Genomic DNA, 18230 nt, shown 5'->3' on the forward strand with positions numbered 1-18230 from the left:
AATAAATGACGGCATTGTAAAACGAAAGGTATTAATTTAATACTGACTTTAAGTACTAAATTGTCATTTGTTTTTCGTTTCATTACATTAACTGTGATAATTTATATTCTAATTTTTTTCAATTTCCAACTTTAATAAATTGAACTTTTTCTTGTTGATTTCATCACAGAAGAGTGAGAGAGGGGGAGATGTAACCCGGACGGGAATTTTCAAATTTAACATTGGATTTGGAGGGGATAAGTGTTCGTGGGGTTGAAGTACGAAGCGGATAAAGGGGTTCTTGCAGGCGAGAGAAACAATGGTGGGAGAAAGGGGAGAGGGAGTTTGAATGGTTAGAGGAGGGGAAGGGAGAGAGAGAGAGAGAGAGGCGCAAGGGAGGTAGAGGTACTGAAACGCAGAGTACTACAGGATGGGTTCTCTCCGGTGTATGTCGGTGGGTCGATCGGTATCTGGGTCGCGGGTTTTGGCAGTAGACCTACCCCTACCTTTAAACTAACCCTTTTAGCATTGTCACATTTACTATTATTTGACACGATGCTTTGCGCACAATTACGCAAAAAAAAATATATATATATATATATATGTTTTTTCGCAGTGTCGACTGCAATTTTGCCGCAAGATTCTTCTATATACTTCCCTCTTATCTTGCCCTATTTATTCTGAGTTTTATATATAAATGTATTTGATATCGTTCAAGAAATATATTTAGATTTTTGTTAAATATTCGAATTAATTTTTCATCAATTTGTTTTTCTTATATATATATAGAAGACTTGGCTTTTTTTAAAGCATATTTTTCTCTCTTTTATTATTCGCAGGATTTCTTTTCTGCTGGTACATATATAGGTGTTAAAAATATAACAATCATATTTCAAAATGGCATATTTTTTGCCCGAGAGATATGCAGATTGGTATTGTTAAGGTAAATTGATAACAGTCTCTTCCTATGAGGTGTGACTTAATCCTATTAGTAGAGAGAGGTAGCTACCTCTCTCGCGAACGTATAATCCTTGAAAATCCAGCTGCATTGACGTTGCCATTTGCAAATTGAACGTTCAAATCCGTATATAGTATAATAACTAAATATAAAAAAAAATTGAAAAGAAATTTTTAAATATTTTTTTCATGTAAAAAGTGAAAGATATATATTAATATATGTATAGCATTTACAAAAGATTTAAATGCGTTAATAGATGACGATAATGAATAAACATTAGCCATTATAAGCTTTTAAAGAATTGATTTGTAAATGTTCGCAGATATTTATATATATATATAACGATATTTAGTTACTCGATATGCAAGTGCGGTTATTATTCATTCAGTATATATCACACACGAAAACAAACATGCAATCCTTTTTTGAGTGTACGTACATCCATATATATATATATATATATATATATATATTTACAATTCGTAAAAGCATGCTTTTAAATTTATATACACAAAGAGAGTTATAAGTAATGCAAAATTCGCGCGCTCAACTCCATTGTCATCCATGAAACAAATTAATACCACACACACACATATGTGGCACGAATTTTTTATGCCGTGAGAATGAAGTTTGAAACCTTTTAAAAACGAAATTTATTCAATTATTTATAATTCGTTTTTATCGTCGCGTCGATTGAATATTTCAGCGTTGTTTAATGCTATTTAGTATATAATGTAACTGTCATATAATGCAAGTACCGTTAATTGTAACTATTATTTATTATATACACAGAAAAAAGATTTCTTTGATTCAAAGAAATCAATTTCTTTGACAAATTTTTTTTTTGATAGAAAGAAACTTTATTTGTTTCATCAATCGCGTGCAACAAAAGGTGTAAATTTTTTTTTTTTAAATATATACCTATTTGCATTATTATTTCGTTTATTTTATTATTGTATTTGAGTATAAAGTGACAATAGTAAATTTTTTTTCCATTAACACAATAGTATCGATACATGGAAAATAATACTTGTCTCAAATCATTTTCTTGCGGAATTCAAAGTGAAAAAATGTATACAGAAGTTTGTAATATACTTGTCGGATTTTCTTGGTATTCTTTTCATGATAGTTTGTTTTCTCTCTTTGACTTTCTTTTCATGGCTTTTTGAGATTGCATATTATATATATAGTAAAGGTTTTTGTCTTGTATTTTTTATATTTTACTTTTAAATGCGAAAAAAATATAAGCATCATAGAATAATGTCAATTGATGTGGATTTTAAAAAAAATTTCTTTTCTTTTTCTTGAATGTATAACTTTTGAAAAAAGCTTGGTGTTAGGAAAAAAAATTCATTTCTACAGATATATATATATATACTGATTTCAGTAGATGCAAGGAGCGGAAATTGCTTTCAGCATTAGTTAGTATAAGGGAGGAGGAAATGCTAAGAAATACCTCGAGATATTAAAGGTTACAAATGCAAATGTAGGACGCGTCAGAGGGGCTTGTTGGTAACACCTTGCATTTGCTCAATAGACACTCTTGGTGAAATCTTATAGTGGCAATTTAATTTTTTCTCCTTTTATAATCTTCATAGGATTTCATATTTTTCTCTCGCATCTTCTTTTTTTTATAAATATATATTTGTTTATTCACATAGGTTTTATATTAAATTATTGCTCTTTTTTTTTTTTTTAATTTCTATAAGAAAAATAGTTAAATTTTTTTTTCTATGTTGAATTCTAGTAAAATTCTATAAAAAGTGATGGATTAATAAACTAAATTTTGTTGTATATATATATGTATATGAACGTGTATATTTATAATATACGGAATATAAGAATTGCGGATGTCACGTGTACCAGAAATTTCCGTCATCTTTATAACTCTTCCAAGTTTGACGTGTGCACGTTCAGCGGGGACGAGACTGCACTTAAGAACCATCACCACCTTTCGCAGTCGCTCAAGTCCTGTCATCGCTTTCGTTTTAAAGTATACGAATGCAAAAATTTTTTTCATTATCTTCTCTGCTTGTCCTGCATCATTCATTGCATCCTTTTATATATATATGTGCACGATTGAAATGTTTATTCCGTTGATCTTTTGGTTACAATGGCCTTTTAAGATATTCTTTTTTTCTCTCGAAAACAAAAGAACATTTGTTTTCTCGTATTTAATTGATGGTAATTCCTATAGTTAACAATGTATTCGATTTTTTTTACAAACTATTTTTTTTTTTTTTAATAAAATATTTGAAATTTTTAACATTATATTTGAAAATGGAATGAAAATCTGGTGTATTGTATTTTAGATATAGCAATATATGTTGATATGGTTTCATTGTTAAACGAAGTGCTAATGAGAGATTGGCTAGATTAACTATATGGAAGACTTTGGCGCAATAGTTAATTTTCATTGTGTTTCAAAGTCTCGACAAACTTCTTATTGCCGTCTCAGTTTACATTAAACATTGTTATATAAGATCTTGATGTTCCTAATCAGAGTCAAAGTCTCTTTATTGTATTTCTATTACTTTCTCCGCATTATTATGTACATATTTGTTATATAATTTGAATATTGTGGGTTTTCACTGAATTGAAATACTTCACAAATATTGTTCGATATGCTGAGCTCTATAGTTAAATGTCATCTGATATAAATTTGTCCTTGAATTTTTGTATTCGAAATTCTTTGCAGTAGAACTTTTATAAGTCTTGATGATAAAAAAATATTTAAGTAGTAATAAGTATTTCTGAAAGTTAAAAAAATATGAGAGAAGCAGGCGCATGGCGCCTCTATTGTAGGGTTTCGTGGCCTGATAAGGTAACGCGGTTGCTATGGTAACGATTGCTATGGAAACAGTTATCATGGAAACGGTTGGTATGGTAACTGTTACCATGGAAATCGTACGAGTTTACGATGGACGGACGGACACCAAATTATGCTTTCGGGCCTGAGTCACGAAACTTTAAAAATGATTGATTTTGTTTTTACTGACAATAATCAATCATAATCTAAAGATGCTGTTGGTTTATGATATAGTAGTATAATTTGAAAAAGAAAGGAATGTATAAAAAATTTGCGAAATTGAAAATCGAACTTGTTGATGTTGTTATGGGACGTGTTGGGAGATGAAGGAATTACTAAAGAAGGAGGATGGTCGAATGGAGGAGTTATCCGAGATCCATGGTCTTCTCTATAGTTATTGTGTATAGTATGAAACGAGCCGAGGCTGAGACATAATAGATAACCGTAAATGTACAACCAGAGTGACGTAACGTTAATACCGGATATATCGATTTTGAGGTAAAACTCTCTCTCTCTCCCTATATTGGCACTTCTATTCCCCAAAACCTTCTTAATGTCCAGATTAGTTCGAAAATCCATTTCCAAACATTGACACAATTAGCGAGCGAATGTGATAATAAAATTTCAATCATGTTTCGTGTATACGCAGCATTTAGTAAAATATATTTCTGATAATAATTATATTTTTCAAAAAAAAAAAAAAAAAAAAAAAGATTTTCCCAATTAAATTGTTTCTGGAGAATCATTTTGTAGGATTAAATTAATTAATTAAATTTAATTTACTCACATAATACTTGTGATGAAGTGACATCTCTCCTTCCCTGAGAATTCAGGACCAAATTATTCCCTCAATTCTAAATTATTGTCTCTGTATACCAAAACTTTGGCATTTTCTTTTTTTTTTTTTTTAAATGAATCTCTTGTTTTATGTTTCGATTGTTATAACAGACTGATGTCGTAATTGAACAAGACTTTGTAGATAAATGAAAACTCCATGGAGTCTCATTGTTTGTTGATTAGCAAGTTTCATCTCGCGTACAATTTGTAATTTGGTTTTGTTCTCATCAAAAGCTTATATTATGAAGTTATATTTCTTGTATTCTTTTTCTTTTTTCTTACTTTTTTATTATGAATATTTTCGTCTGGAGTAAATTTATTATTTCTCTTTCGATTTTATTGTCAGGTCTTCCAACATCTTCGTGTCTTATTTTCTGAGTAATAAATGTTAAGTTAAATTTACGCTGTTGTTGAAGATGGTTTGCAATAGGTATTTCTTTTATGAGTCGCAACCCTATTGAGTTATGTGAGAAAGGCGATGGATTCAACTGAAACATAAAAGAAAAAAATTATTTTTCATTTATTTGGCAAGTAGAGAAAATTTTTTATATATATATTTTTTATACCTATTTATTTTTATATATGAATAGTATGTGTGATTTTTTTAGGGTTAAAAAGAGAATTCATTTTTATACTAGTGATGCAATATATATCGTGTATTACAGATAGGTATAAATTGAGTTCATTTCTTGAACGGCACACGGGATTCTCGCGCGACTTTTTTGCAATTGAATTTTATGTCGGAGGTAAATTTTACTGAATCGTTCGATCTTATTCGTGCATCGTTGCGAACGTATATATATATATATATATATATATATATATATATATATATATATATATATATAAAACTGATTTCTTATACTTGTATAAAATTTACATCGTCAGTGAGATAGATTCTCTTTTAATGTTCAGAAGCTTTCAGTTGACCCTTTTCAAGAATCTCTTGCGGTCCATTAATATCTTAATTGTAAATATTGTACCAGAGAAAAAAAAAAGTTGTAAATTTATAATTTTACTTTGTAATTTTTTGTGTTTAGAAAAAAAAAATACTCTGAATTCGGGATGAAATTTTGTTCACACTGTAAAACGAAAGGTATTAATTTAATATCTATACTTTAGGTACTAAATTGTCATTTGGTTCTATTTTGATACCTAAAATCGGTACTATTTTAGTACCTTCTTTTTACAGTGCATAGAGGGGAATTATTAATTTTGAAATTGAGGATAAATAATTTTCAAAATGAATATGTTATATATGTAGCTTTCCGGTATGACCTGCTCTTTGTTAATGATGCTTTCTTGTTCCTGGCTTCTTGCGCTAATAGCAAATAACCATTATCATGAGATCAATTATTCCGAACCTCGCGAGATCAAACAGAATATATCTGGAGTTGCTCCAATTTCTGATTCAAATAACAATATTTAATGAGCGTATGATCCATTTCTGCTTTGTCATAATTATTTACTGTATTGAAAAAATATTATATAAGGAAAATATATTTAAAAATTAAAGAAAATATATTTATAAATTATATATTTTAATTAGAGAAAAATATATTTTTTCATTTCTTTCTATATATCTTTTGCTTATAGATTTTTTATTCTGATTTATTTAAAAAGTCGAAATGTGTTTTTTTTTTAAACGATATTATGGTATATATTAGTCACACGCATTTACATTTCATGTATGCATGACCATCATGTGTATAACATCTTGTCAGAATCTTGACGGTAAAAAAAAGGATAAAGTAACAATCGTTTCGTTTATCGTTATACGCTCGGCTTCTTTGCGGTGGCAGTTGATTTTTGCCTCTTTTTTGGTAGTTCGATCTTTTGGTTCACGCTTGAAATTAGGATGGACATCTTGCTTTATATATCAAGTTTATATAAAAGACTTTTTTTTTTACTTTTGCCGATGAATTTTGTATGTATTTTTTTTTTTTTTTTTGAGATAAATGTATTTCTTTTCTTTTTAATTCTCTTTAAATAACAAACATTTTCAATGAATATTATTGTAAGTAAGTAAAAAAATTAATAAATTGTTATTTAGTGGGATAAAATTATAACGTAAATATAAAAGATATATGAGTACATTGAATATATGATAAGACGTAACTATGACGAATTGGGGAGTAAACTAAATAGGATTGTCACATCTCACGACTGATAACAGAGCCACCTATTGTTCTTCCTTCTCGAGAGTAGAGTTTTGCCAATATCTGAACTGTTCTGGCAATATCGGGTCACGAAGCCGCCTGTACTTGGCAGCCGGCGATAACTCATATATGCATTTGCTGTATATGTAATATCATATTCTTTAAATATTAAATAATATATTTTTCTTTTTTTCATAAACAAGTTTTTGAAAAAAATTTTCCACTTAAAAATAATCGAAGAAAATTACCATCACAGAAAAAAATCTGAGCTCAAAATGAGTAACGTACGCATGTACGTATATACAATTTGAAGTGCAACAAAAATGTGTCAAGTAGGTGGCGCCACGTTCTATGTCGTTTGGCTCATTTTGAACTGCAATAAAAATGAGTCCAGCTTTTTTCTGTGATTGAAAATAATTATCTGATCTGTTAAAAAGGGACCTGAAAGATTCATAAAATCAATTTCCGGTTTTTTAAAGTTTTGATAAAGAAAAAAGGGAGAAAAATTTTTCGAAATTCAAAATGAGTTTCATGAAAAATCATTATTGATTGATTTGAAACTTATTACTCGACGATTTCTGAGGTCACTGATTATAAATTTAATGTCACATTTGTATTTAATTGTTTTCACAATTTGAAACCACAATTAATTTTATCATCAATTATGGTTTCAATTGAAGTCCCGTTTTTTGCAATTACTTCTCATTATTCACAAAAAGGAATTGATTAGCACATATTTAATTTGCTTTCTGAGAATTAAGTTATCGAGCACTTAGACACATTTGATTAGAAATATAGTAATTGCGTAGGTTATATAAATTATGATGTACTGGGTAGATATAGTTGTCTTTCTAATTCAAAATGAACTTGAGGAGTGTGGAACGCTTTTTCTATATATGTGAGAGATGATTGATGTCGCTGATGTAGTACAACTGTTTTTATCGTTTTGTTGATCGCCTTATCATGTTTCGTTGGACAATATGACAAGATATTACATTATTAATACCCCCTCTATGTATATATAACGAATATTCTGCATGGTTTGCATAGTGCATATGATCATTATGATTATGATTATGTTGCAGTTATATATATATATGTGTATAATATTGTGTTGTAAATAGATTGCGCGCACGTGACTAACTAGCCGCGTTGTAGGCAGTCGAGATTTACGTTTGTCATATTCTCCCTATAGTTTTGAACACATATGTGTAACTGACATCTAATGCAATTCTATTTCCTGTCAACATCAATTGAGACAATTTTACAAAATTAATCTTGTATTTCGCCTATGTCGCATTTTGTTGGAACAAAATTTAACGAGAAGAAATTTTGTTTGAACAAAATGTAACATTTTGCTTCCTTGTGCAGGAAGCCATTTTTTTGTATTGACAAAATTTTTTTGGTTATTTTAAATTTGCTTAATTCAAATGAATATTTATTTGATCTTAATAAACGTTTAGTTTCGTGACGTAACAGCTAACGGCCATGGTAACAGTTACCATATAGTAACCGTTTCCATGACAATTTTTTTCTTTAACAATGATAATATTAATATTAGCCACGAAACCCTGCTTCTCTCGTATTTTTCATTTACATCTGTATGCACGATACGTATATTTTCTAAAATTTTCATGTAATATTTTAACATGATTTTTTCCATTTTATATTATATACAGAGGTTCATATATAAATAAGTTTAATTTACGACTCGTATTTATACATGATAGGTACAAGTAACGTATTTACTATTCATGAGGTCTTTAGAGTTAAATTGCAATTTCTTGTTTTTGTTATATATGTACGTGCTTTTTTTGGGCATGATCTTTTGAAAAATTTATTTTCAAGTTTTTTTTTTTTTGATATTCTTGGAAAATATTTAGAAATTTAACAAAAGAAAAAAAATTGTTTTCACAAAAAAGAAAAAAAAAGAAGTCTTTTAAGTTGTAAAAAGATGATTTAATCATGTCAGTAGGTTACTATATTGTGTATATCAATATAGATTTATTCTGTATACTTTTATGTTTGGTTGTATGTATCTTGATCAGGATTGATGTAGCGAAGTAAACACAGGAAAAATCAGACTTTTGACTGGAAAAGATTTTCTCTTTCAATAAAACTGCAAACCAGTTTCTTCCGTTGGATGAGATTTTCTCTTTCAATTGTGTATATATAGGAAAAACGAATAGGAATATAAATACACACATACATATATATATATATATAATATCATCCTTGAATGGTTTCAATTTAGATGTCGTATATTTATTACATTTTCTTATTGGTGCATTTTGCAATAATTTTAAAAAAAGGAAATATATATTTTTTTAAATTGAAAAATTAGAGAACAATTTTCTTTTAGGTTCTTTTTTTTAAACTAAGAAAAAAAACAATATCGTTTTTTTAATTTGGTGCGGTAAACTTAGGTTACATTAATGTTTATGCAATTTTGTGAAAGATGACAATCAGAAAAGCAATTACATTCTCTATTGCTATAGCACAGACACACACACACATACACACATACAATGTCAACCGAAGATTATCGATAATAAAAAATTTTCCAATATTGGAAAATATATCTATGTTGTTAAAATATTCTAATATAAATGAAAATTGCTCTTATATATTGGATGCAGAATATGGTTTAGTAATCAAGAGGAAAAGTTTATTTTTTTTTTTAATCTCTTATCCTTTGAATAAAAAATTTCAAAATATTTCAATTTACTTTTAAACTATTTTTAAAGTGATTAATTATTATTTATAGTGGAAAAAAGGCTATATATTTTTATAGTATTGGTTATATTTAAGAGGTATAATATAAAAAATATATTTTTATATATTCTCTCGAAAATATTCAATTTTATATAAGTATATATAATAATAGAAATTGCATATATAACAATGTTAAAAAGAAAGAAATGCTTTTGTTGAAAATCTGCCGGAAGTATAATTATAATTATAAATGATTTTCTTTTTAAATTGAATACAACACGTAATATACAATATATATATATATATATATATATATATATATATATATATATATATATATAAAGAAAAAAGAATATAAGATTTATGCATTTTTGATTGTGCAATCTTGAAAAATGAAATATTTGAAATGAAAAATTAAAGTTTGACATATTCAATCATATATTTAATGAAGTGTTTCTGAAAGGCGTATTGTCAATATATTTTTTAAAGGTTAAGATATTTTAAAAAAAAAATTTAATTTAACATTTGAAATGTAATTACTTTTGAATATGAAAGGCTCAACTATATATTTACACTCACATTTCATCGACTATCTTGTTATAATATTAATAATAATAACATAATAATAATAATAATAATAATAATAATAATAATATTAATAGTAAAAAAAATAATAAAAATATCTTTCATTAATAATAATGTAAAGATTGCATATACAATGTAGTATAACTGTTTTTCTTATTTCATATGTCATTAGTGAATTATGACAGGAGATTCAACTTTTGAATATAATTTATAATAAATATAAATGTTACGATTTACATTTAATTTTTATTAAATTAAATTATTTAAACTTCATTAATAAAGAAAGGAATTTAAAAATTCTCCATTGAAAAAAAAAGAAAATACTTGTTTATTTAATGAGACAGTTTTATTAATAAGAAATTTAAAATTTTCTAATTTGCAATATTAATTTAGAAGAGAAATAGATAAAATTTAATGGTGAGAAGTTTGTATTAACCGCAGAACAGTTATTATGTAATACTGATTAGCATCTCAAATTTACCCACTATGCTGATGGTCAGTGTTATAATAATTTCAGTATATGTGGTTGTTGATAATATGGTAACGGTTATCGTAAAAAAAGAGCAGTTGGTCTAATTATATGTGTTTTGTTTTCAACATATGTTCTTCTTTATTTATTATTATTACTTATTATTATATTTTTCTATTAATTTATTATTATTATTATTATTATTAAATGTTAAAAAAAAATTATATATTTATTTCATTTAGCGAAACTTAAGTTTTTCATTGCGCGATTAATATAAATAAAAATTTAAATTTTTTTACAATATTAAAATTTGCATACTTTCTATTAAATTGAAACTAAATCGAAAACACTAATTGAATCTGAATCCAGTTAATTTTCATTGCGCGTTTATAGCAATATTAGAGAAAAATTAATTTATATACTTTCAAATTAATATGAAAATGTTTATATTTTTCATTAATTAAAATGTCTATTTCCTCTAATTAAAATGATATATATTTAATTAAAATGCACATTTTTCATTGATCATGTTCTGCTACATTAACCATTCAGTGAAATAAATTTGCATACAAGTAAAACGGTTATCCCGGTTGAGATATACATTTTTCCAAATAATTATGTCCTTTTAAATATGTATTTTGTCTTATTTTTTCTATTTTTTGAAGAGTACATTAAAATTAATATATATTTATAGAAACTATAAATTACTCTCTAAATCTGAATTAGTAAAAAAGTTTACTAATTTGAATTAGTGACTCACATTTTGCTTCTAAATTAGTAAAATTTTACTAATTATTTATCAGTAACTTTTACTAAAAATTAGTAAAATTTAACTAATTCTAAAGCAAAAAGTGAGTCACTAATTTAAATTAGTAAAAAATTTTACTTATTCAGATTTAGAGAGTAGAAGAAATTTTAATAGAATAAATTAAAATTTAGGGTAATTAAATTGATTCAAAAGATAAATATCTAAATTTTGGTTAAATCAAAGTATAATTACAACCATAAAGTTAGGTGGAATTAATTAAATTTTGGTTTGAATTAATTAAAATTTGGCTACCGATTTTGATTCGTCCAAAATTTCGTTCAATTAACCAAATTTTGCTTTGAATCAACCAAATTAATTTTTTATTTAAAATTTGTCAAATCCTAAATTCAATATATACCAGATATTTTCTATTCCGCTCTAATAGTTAATACTAAACCTTGTTTACTTTCTTTTAATAATTTTTCTAACCAGTTTTGTTTTGCACAAAGTTGTAACTCCATTGAAATAATATTTAATAAAAGGAATGTGCGGTATCAGAATCAATTGATAAAAAAAAACTTTATTTTCATTGAGGAGAAAACTTAATCCGAAACAATTAATTTTTGTCTTCTTTAAAATTAATGACATTTATGAAAAAATTGAATTATCGTATTTCTTTTCCGTTTTTTCTTTGATTAAAACTTGTTTCTTATGGATTTGAATCGAAAAAATAAATTATAAGCACCTCGTTTGACGGTGGATCTGAATTTGGAGGCGCTCCATCCCTTTTGAGGGTCTCCCTTTAAGCGACAATCGCGCGATTCGGTCACGGGGTCAATTCCATGCGTGTAAGGGATGGTAAGGGGGGGGTAGGAAGGAAGAGGTCGTCATACGGGGGGAAAAAAATGGGGTTTATATTATTCCGATTTTGGTTTGCACCACACGCCGAATCGCGGGCAACTGAACAGCCCCGATCTGCTCTGGCACGTCAGTTGGTTCTCTGGCAATGCGCGACCCCCTGCGCAAAACTTCCCCTTATACAACAACCACCACGACCTGCACCGCGTGGAAAAGGACTGGGGTAGGCCCTCGTGTGCTCGTGGTTGCAAACGTCGTCTTAGTGCGACAAAGATAGTTGCGCCTCTCTTCCTGACTTTGAAAATCCACTCAAGCATCAGAGAAAGAGAGAACGAGCGCACCACATATCCGGGATAAATTTCATCAAATGAACCGGGGGGGAAAATTAGAAATTTTCATATTAGCTTGAAATTTTGCTAAATTGTTGTTCTATATGTTAGTAACAATTGTTGTAAATTTTAACTCGTTTTGGCAATATTTGTAGCAAATAGAGGAAAATTGGTTTTTCAACGTTCGAGCCAAAAGAGTAAAAGTTTCTTAAATTAGTTTGAATTTTTGGTAAATTATTGTTCTATATGTCAGTAACAATTGTTGAAAATTTTAACTCGTTTTGACAATATTTGTAAAATGTAGAGGAAAATTTGTTTTTTAATGTCACAGACAAATGAGTAGAAATTCTCGGATTGATTCGAATTTTTGGTACATTGTTGTTCTATACGTTAGTAACAATTGTTGTAAATTTTAACTCGTTTTGGCAATATTTGTAGAAAATAGAGGAAAATTGGTTTTTTAACGTTCGAGCCAAAAGAGTAAAAGTTTATTAAATTAGTTTGAATTTTTGCTAAATTGTTGTTCTATATGTCAGTAACAATTGTTAAAAATTTTAACTCGTTTTGACAATATTCGTAAAATGTAGAAGAAAATTTGTTTTTTAATGTCCCAGACAAAAGAGTAGAAATTCTCGGATTGATTTGAATTTTTGGTATATTGTTGTTCTATAAGTTAGTAACAATTGTTGTAAATTTTAACTCGTTTTAACAATATTTGTAGAAAATAGAGGAAAATTGTTTTTTTAACCTTCGAGTCAAAAGAGTAAAAGTTTCTTAAATTAGGTTGAATTTTTGGTAAATTGTTGTTCTATATGTGCAGTAACAATTGTTGAAAATTTTAACTCGTTTTGACAATATTTGTAAAAATTAGAGAAAAATTTCAAACTCTAAAATTTTTTAATTTTTTTACTAGGGCGTTTTTTTTTCTTTTTTGCAAAGAATGACCCATATCCGTAGACTGAAACCCTTTTCATGCGCACATACAATCATTTCAATGAGTATAGACTTCCCTTTTGTGTATATGAATAACGTCCAAGTTTCATATACTTAATTGTCCCGCTATTCAATACGTTATTAATTATCGATTATTTAGTGATTGTTAAATATGAATTTGTGCATTTTAGTTTAAAAATCAAATAAGAGAAAAATAGAGTTCTGAATATTGCGTTAAGGACCATCATCCGTGTAGAAAGTCACTTTTCAAACTCTGAAACAATGTAGACAATGAGTTGAAAAATAGAGAGAACAATTAGAAGACTCCATTTTCTTTTTGTTTCTTTTTAAGTGGTTTTCGTATTTTTGGAAATGATACAAAAAATTTTTTTTGCAAAATTGAAGTAATATAATTAGAGTTTGATTTTCTTTTATTCTGATGTAATTTTCCATGAATAGCGAAACGAAAAAAAAATTCTTTATTCTCAAATATGGCAAAAAAATGTCATAATTTGAATTTAAAGAAAAAAAATTTGTTTGAACTGATTCTTTCGGTGGAGTAAAATTAAATCTAATTTGTCAGCAGTGATTTTCGTTTAGTTGATTGTGACAGCATTTATTTCATCTCTGGTGAATTTTTGAAAATGAATGAAAACTTTTTTTCGCAAAATTAGCAGAATTTCCATTAATTATGCGAATTTTAATTATGCAAAATATATTTATGAGATAAGCGTCGTGGTATATCCGCTTTTGATGCGCGAGATTTAAGAATATTAACCATAGAACGTGAAATAATTTTAATTAAAATGAATTTTGTGTAATAATATAATTGATTCGTTAATCCATGCGCTGAGATGATGAGGGGAAAAACAGAAGATTCAAATTTGTATTTTTGCGAATTTTGATTTGCGAGGCTTTTAAAATCTTGGACGAGCTTTTGAAATTATATATTTAATAATTTCAATATTTTGATATTTCGTAATTAACAAGGTTGATTCTAATTTCAGTTAATGTTGTGTCAAAAATTCATTTGAAAACATCTGTCGTTGAAGAAAATTTATTTCATTAATCCTTTTTGCATTTATTGAATGTAATTTAATTTTTTTTTTTTTCATTCTTAATAACTTATTTTAAGAAAAAAAACTTTTCTAGATACTTTGGTTGAAGTATATATATATACTTAACTCGAATATATAACCGAGGGCTTGAGGGATTCAAATTAAATCATCAGAACTTGTTCGTATAACACGAACCTTGGCATGTGCGAGTAAAGTTCACCCCTTTATATCGAACAAATACCATTTCCGACGTTAAGCACTTTATGAATAGGGAGAAATTGTTGGACATTGACATCTTCATTAAATCCCGTTGTAATGCAATTTTGCAGTGATTGCTTCTGTATATACATATATAACAAAATTTTGAACTTAAATTGAAGTGAAAATTAAGATTTTAAAATGTGTTTAATTTTTTATATTAGTAGAAAAACCAATTTATATAGTCAGACTTAAATTATAATTATAATTCGAACTTTTAACAATTCGATTATTTTCCGTTGTAGGCCAAAATAAGGCGACTCTAATTTTTACTAGAAAATTTATTATTTATTTATTAATTATTCATTATTTTTTTAAAAATATATTTTAAGCTCGTAATTTTTAATTGAAATTAATTTTTTTTTTTTAATATATAAACTCGCAAGATTATTTTTTAGATGAGTGTATCGGTGATGCAGCAGCTGGGGAACTTTTAATAAAACGATCACAAATCTCTCTTATTCTCGTGGACTATAAAAGACGTCTTTTACAGTAACACGATAGCCATTACGTTGCATAGGCCTTCTTTTCTTATGAATTCATTTATATCTATGCTGATATCATTATCAGTTGGCGAAAAGTTATTCTTAGGGAATAGTTTTCCAACTATATATATATATATATATATATATATATATAGGAATTAAAATGGTTGCGAGAGAAAGAGAAGAGGGAAATTAATATGGAATTGTGAAAGTTAAAGAGCTTTGAAAAGTTGATCAAATTCTGCGAGAAAGTGATAATCTTTTACTCAATTATTAATCACTCTCTAATTATAAAAGGTCCTTCTTTTCCTAGAGAAAGTATAATCCAAATATGGAGTTTTACAATAATTTTTTTTTTTAATATAATAAAAAGTCTGCTTTAAATTGATTTATTTCTAATTTTTTTTTTTTGTATTTTTCAATTAAAAAAAAAAGTGTTTTGTGAAATAGAAAAAAAATTCTTTTCTTCCCACGACACAGAAAAATATAGGGAAATTGTGCGCGCGATACTGTCTCACGTGTCAAGAAAATCCAATTTGTGGAGTAAAAAATTATTCGGTTTCGATATAATACTTCTTTTATTTATTTTTTTTTTTTACGTCCACTATTGTCAGTACTCGTTCATTGTAATTCTCTTCTTCTTTATCTCTTTGTGAAAAGCTCGCTTTAACTATTCCAAATAAATTGCAACCATTTTTTTTCCATTCCATAATATAAATTGTTTATAGACTTTAAAAAAAAGTGGAAATTTTTTTTCCAAGAATTACATTTTTTTATACGCATAGAACATAATAATAATAAAAATAATAATAATTTCTAGTCAAATAATATTATTGAAGTAATAATTTATAGAATTTGACGGTTAATTTTAGAAATGTAGATTTCAGTTCTCTTTGCGCCTTGAAATATTCTTCGCAAAATAATATTCACTTTGGGCGCACACACACTGAAATTAGACTCACATCAGCCGTTTAAAGTCAATGGGTCAAGACAAAACAAAAAGGGATTTTTCAAAAAAAAAGAGATGAAATGACAAAACTTTTAAAAGAGAGGAAATAAACTTTAATTCTTGGAATTGTGAAAGTTGCAATTTTGCTTTAGAATCTGCATATACAGAAATGTATAATATTTCTTGTCTGTTGTGCTTCTGCCATTATTGCAATTAGTTAATTAATTTTTATAGCAAAAAGTATTCTTCTTCTTCCTCGGCATATTCTCATTGTAATTGGAGAATTTTTTATTTTTTTTAATTATACCCTCTTTCTCTCTCTCTCTTTTTTTCCATCAATTGTTCTGAAAATCCTATCATTAAAGAGTTTTTTTTTTCCATTTTGACTTTTAATAGGTATTTGCTTTTTTTTTTTACTGTATAGAAAAAAAAACTCAACTGATTATACACTCAGAAAAAAATTTGTTTGAAGCAACCAAATTTTGGTTAAATCAACAAAATAAATGCATTGATATACAGTTAACCAAACATTTGGTTATGCATAAACCAAACGTTTATTTAGCTCAATCAAATTTTTTCTTTGTTCAAAAAAATTTATTAAAATAAACCAAACAGTTATTTAGATCAAATAAATATTTATTTGAATTAAACAAATTTTGTTTGAACTAACCAAAAAATTGGGTATAAATATAAAAAAAAATGGTACATTTGGTTCAAACATATCTTTTTTCTGAGTGTAGGAAATAAAGAATTGATTTTATGTCATTTTTATGTTTAAAATAAGTGGTAAAAGTAACAGTTTCTTGATAGTAACTCAACCCAAGTTGGTAGCAACTACTGGAAAGTAACATTCGGTCAATGTAATAATTATCAACAATTGGAGGAAGCAACATTTGGTCGTTAGTTTGAAATCTGAATTTTTTGAAATAATTTTTCTTTCATAAAGTCCATTTTAAAAAATGTATAGCTTAGGAAATTAATGTATATTAATTATATGGGACCAACACCCGGTGCATTGTGTGACAAAGAACAGTCTCGTCGGCACAAAATATCTCAATAAGAATAATTAATGATGTTCGCACTGTAAAGTGCATGGTAATGATAAAATGCAGGCCAGAGGGTATTATGAACCGTTATGCGATATTTGACGTATCTACTATTAGTTGTACTCATAATTCCCTTTTATGTTCATATATATATATATATATATATAAATGAGAGGTGAAAAGTTTCTCTAAATATATATATATATAGTTTTCATGAATCAAGAATATGATGTATGTATATAGCTTGGACGAAAATGGCTCTCAAGGTTTCGTACTCAATTGTAAAAATTGGAGCCTTCACTGCTGCCTGCTTTTAGAGTTGGAATTCTCCAAAGTGAATTATGGTGCTTGTAAAATAGGACCTTGGAAAAAAGCATCAATTTCAGTAGATTATATACGTGTTTGGCGAATCTCTTTCTGAATGTTAACAGCAAGAAAGACATTTTCGAAGATGCATTTATGACATGATTAAAAAAAAGAAAAAAAAAAAAGAGTCAATTTCCTTTTTATCCGAAAGTAGAAAGACCAGACTGTGATTTCCCATGCATGCACAAAACCTTCGATTTTGTAATATAGAGACAAGTTCCGCAACTCTCGCGCTTGGAAGCCAATCGACTTTAAATTTATCGTGTCAGCTCAAGTTTATATACTTTTTGAACAGTCCGTTACAAGAGAGAATATGTTTTCAGTTACCGACAACTCTTTAAAGTAGTTTTGAATCCAGCGCAAGAGATAAAATATGTATCGAATAATTATCCTTTTTCAAAATGGCACCTCAAGGCAATGTTTTCTTTTTTTTTTTTTTTCTTCTTTTTTTCTTTGACCCGATATAATATATTGACAAATTGTTTTTATTTGGCACATTGGATCAAATAATATATTTTGTACGTAGCCCCATTATTATAGAACACTATATCTTATTAATGTCTGATAATCGCATCCATTATGAATCAATCATATGTAACATCATTTTTTTTTTGATGCGAAACTTTCCATTTCTTATATATGTGAGTTGTAAATATACTTGAAATTAATACTTTTGCATTTATTAAGAG

General features: G+C 27.4%; 2 protein-coding genes across 5 annotated transcripts in view; one reads left to right on the forward strand and one right to left on the reverse strand.

Moving 5' to 3' along the window:
* LOC127277281 (mediator of RNA polymerase II transcription subunit 20) overlaps positions 1-18230 on the forward strand; it is a 77448-nt gene that overhangs the window by 51429 nt on the left and 7789 nt on the right. The gene's annotated exons all lie outside the window — the stretch shown is intronic.
* The window catches only part of LOC127277278 (facilitated trehalose transporter Tret1-2 homolog), a 220635-nt gene that overhangs the window by 47534 nt on the left and 154871 nt on the right, over positions 1-18230 (reverse strand). For 3 of the 4 annotated variants that reach the window (XM_051298263.1, XM_051298261.1, XM_051298262.1), the window contains one exon: positions 4534-5071. In XM_051298263.1, coding sequence (XP_051154220.1) covers positions 4534-4557 — 24 coding nt within the window. In that variant the 5' untranslated portion in view covers positions 4558-5071. Of the gene's footprint in view, positions 1-4533; positions 5072-12004; positions 12235-18230 lie in introns of those variants that run through there. The other variant, XM_051298265.1, reaches the window with a different exon arrangement.

Source organism: Leptopilina boulardi, unplaced genomic scaffold (genome assembly GCF_019393585.1).
Source record: "Leptopilina boulardi isolate dan_hultmark-lab unplaced genomic scaffold, ZJU_Lbou_2.1 LbouV2_165, whole genome shotgun sequence".
NCBI classification, from domain to species: Eukaryota; Metazoa; Arthropoda; class Insecta; order Hymenoptera; family Figitidae; genus Leptopilina; species Leptopilina boulardi.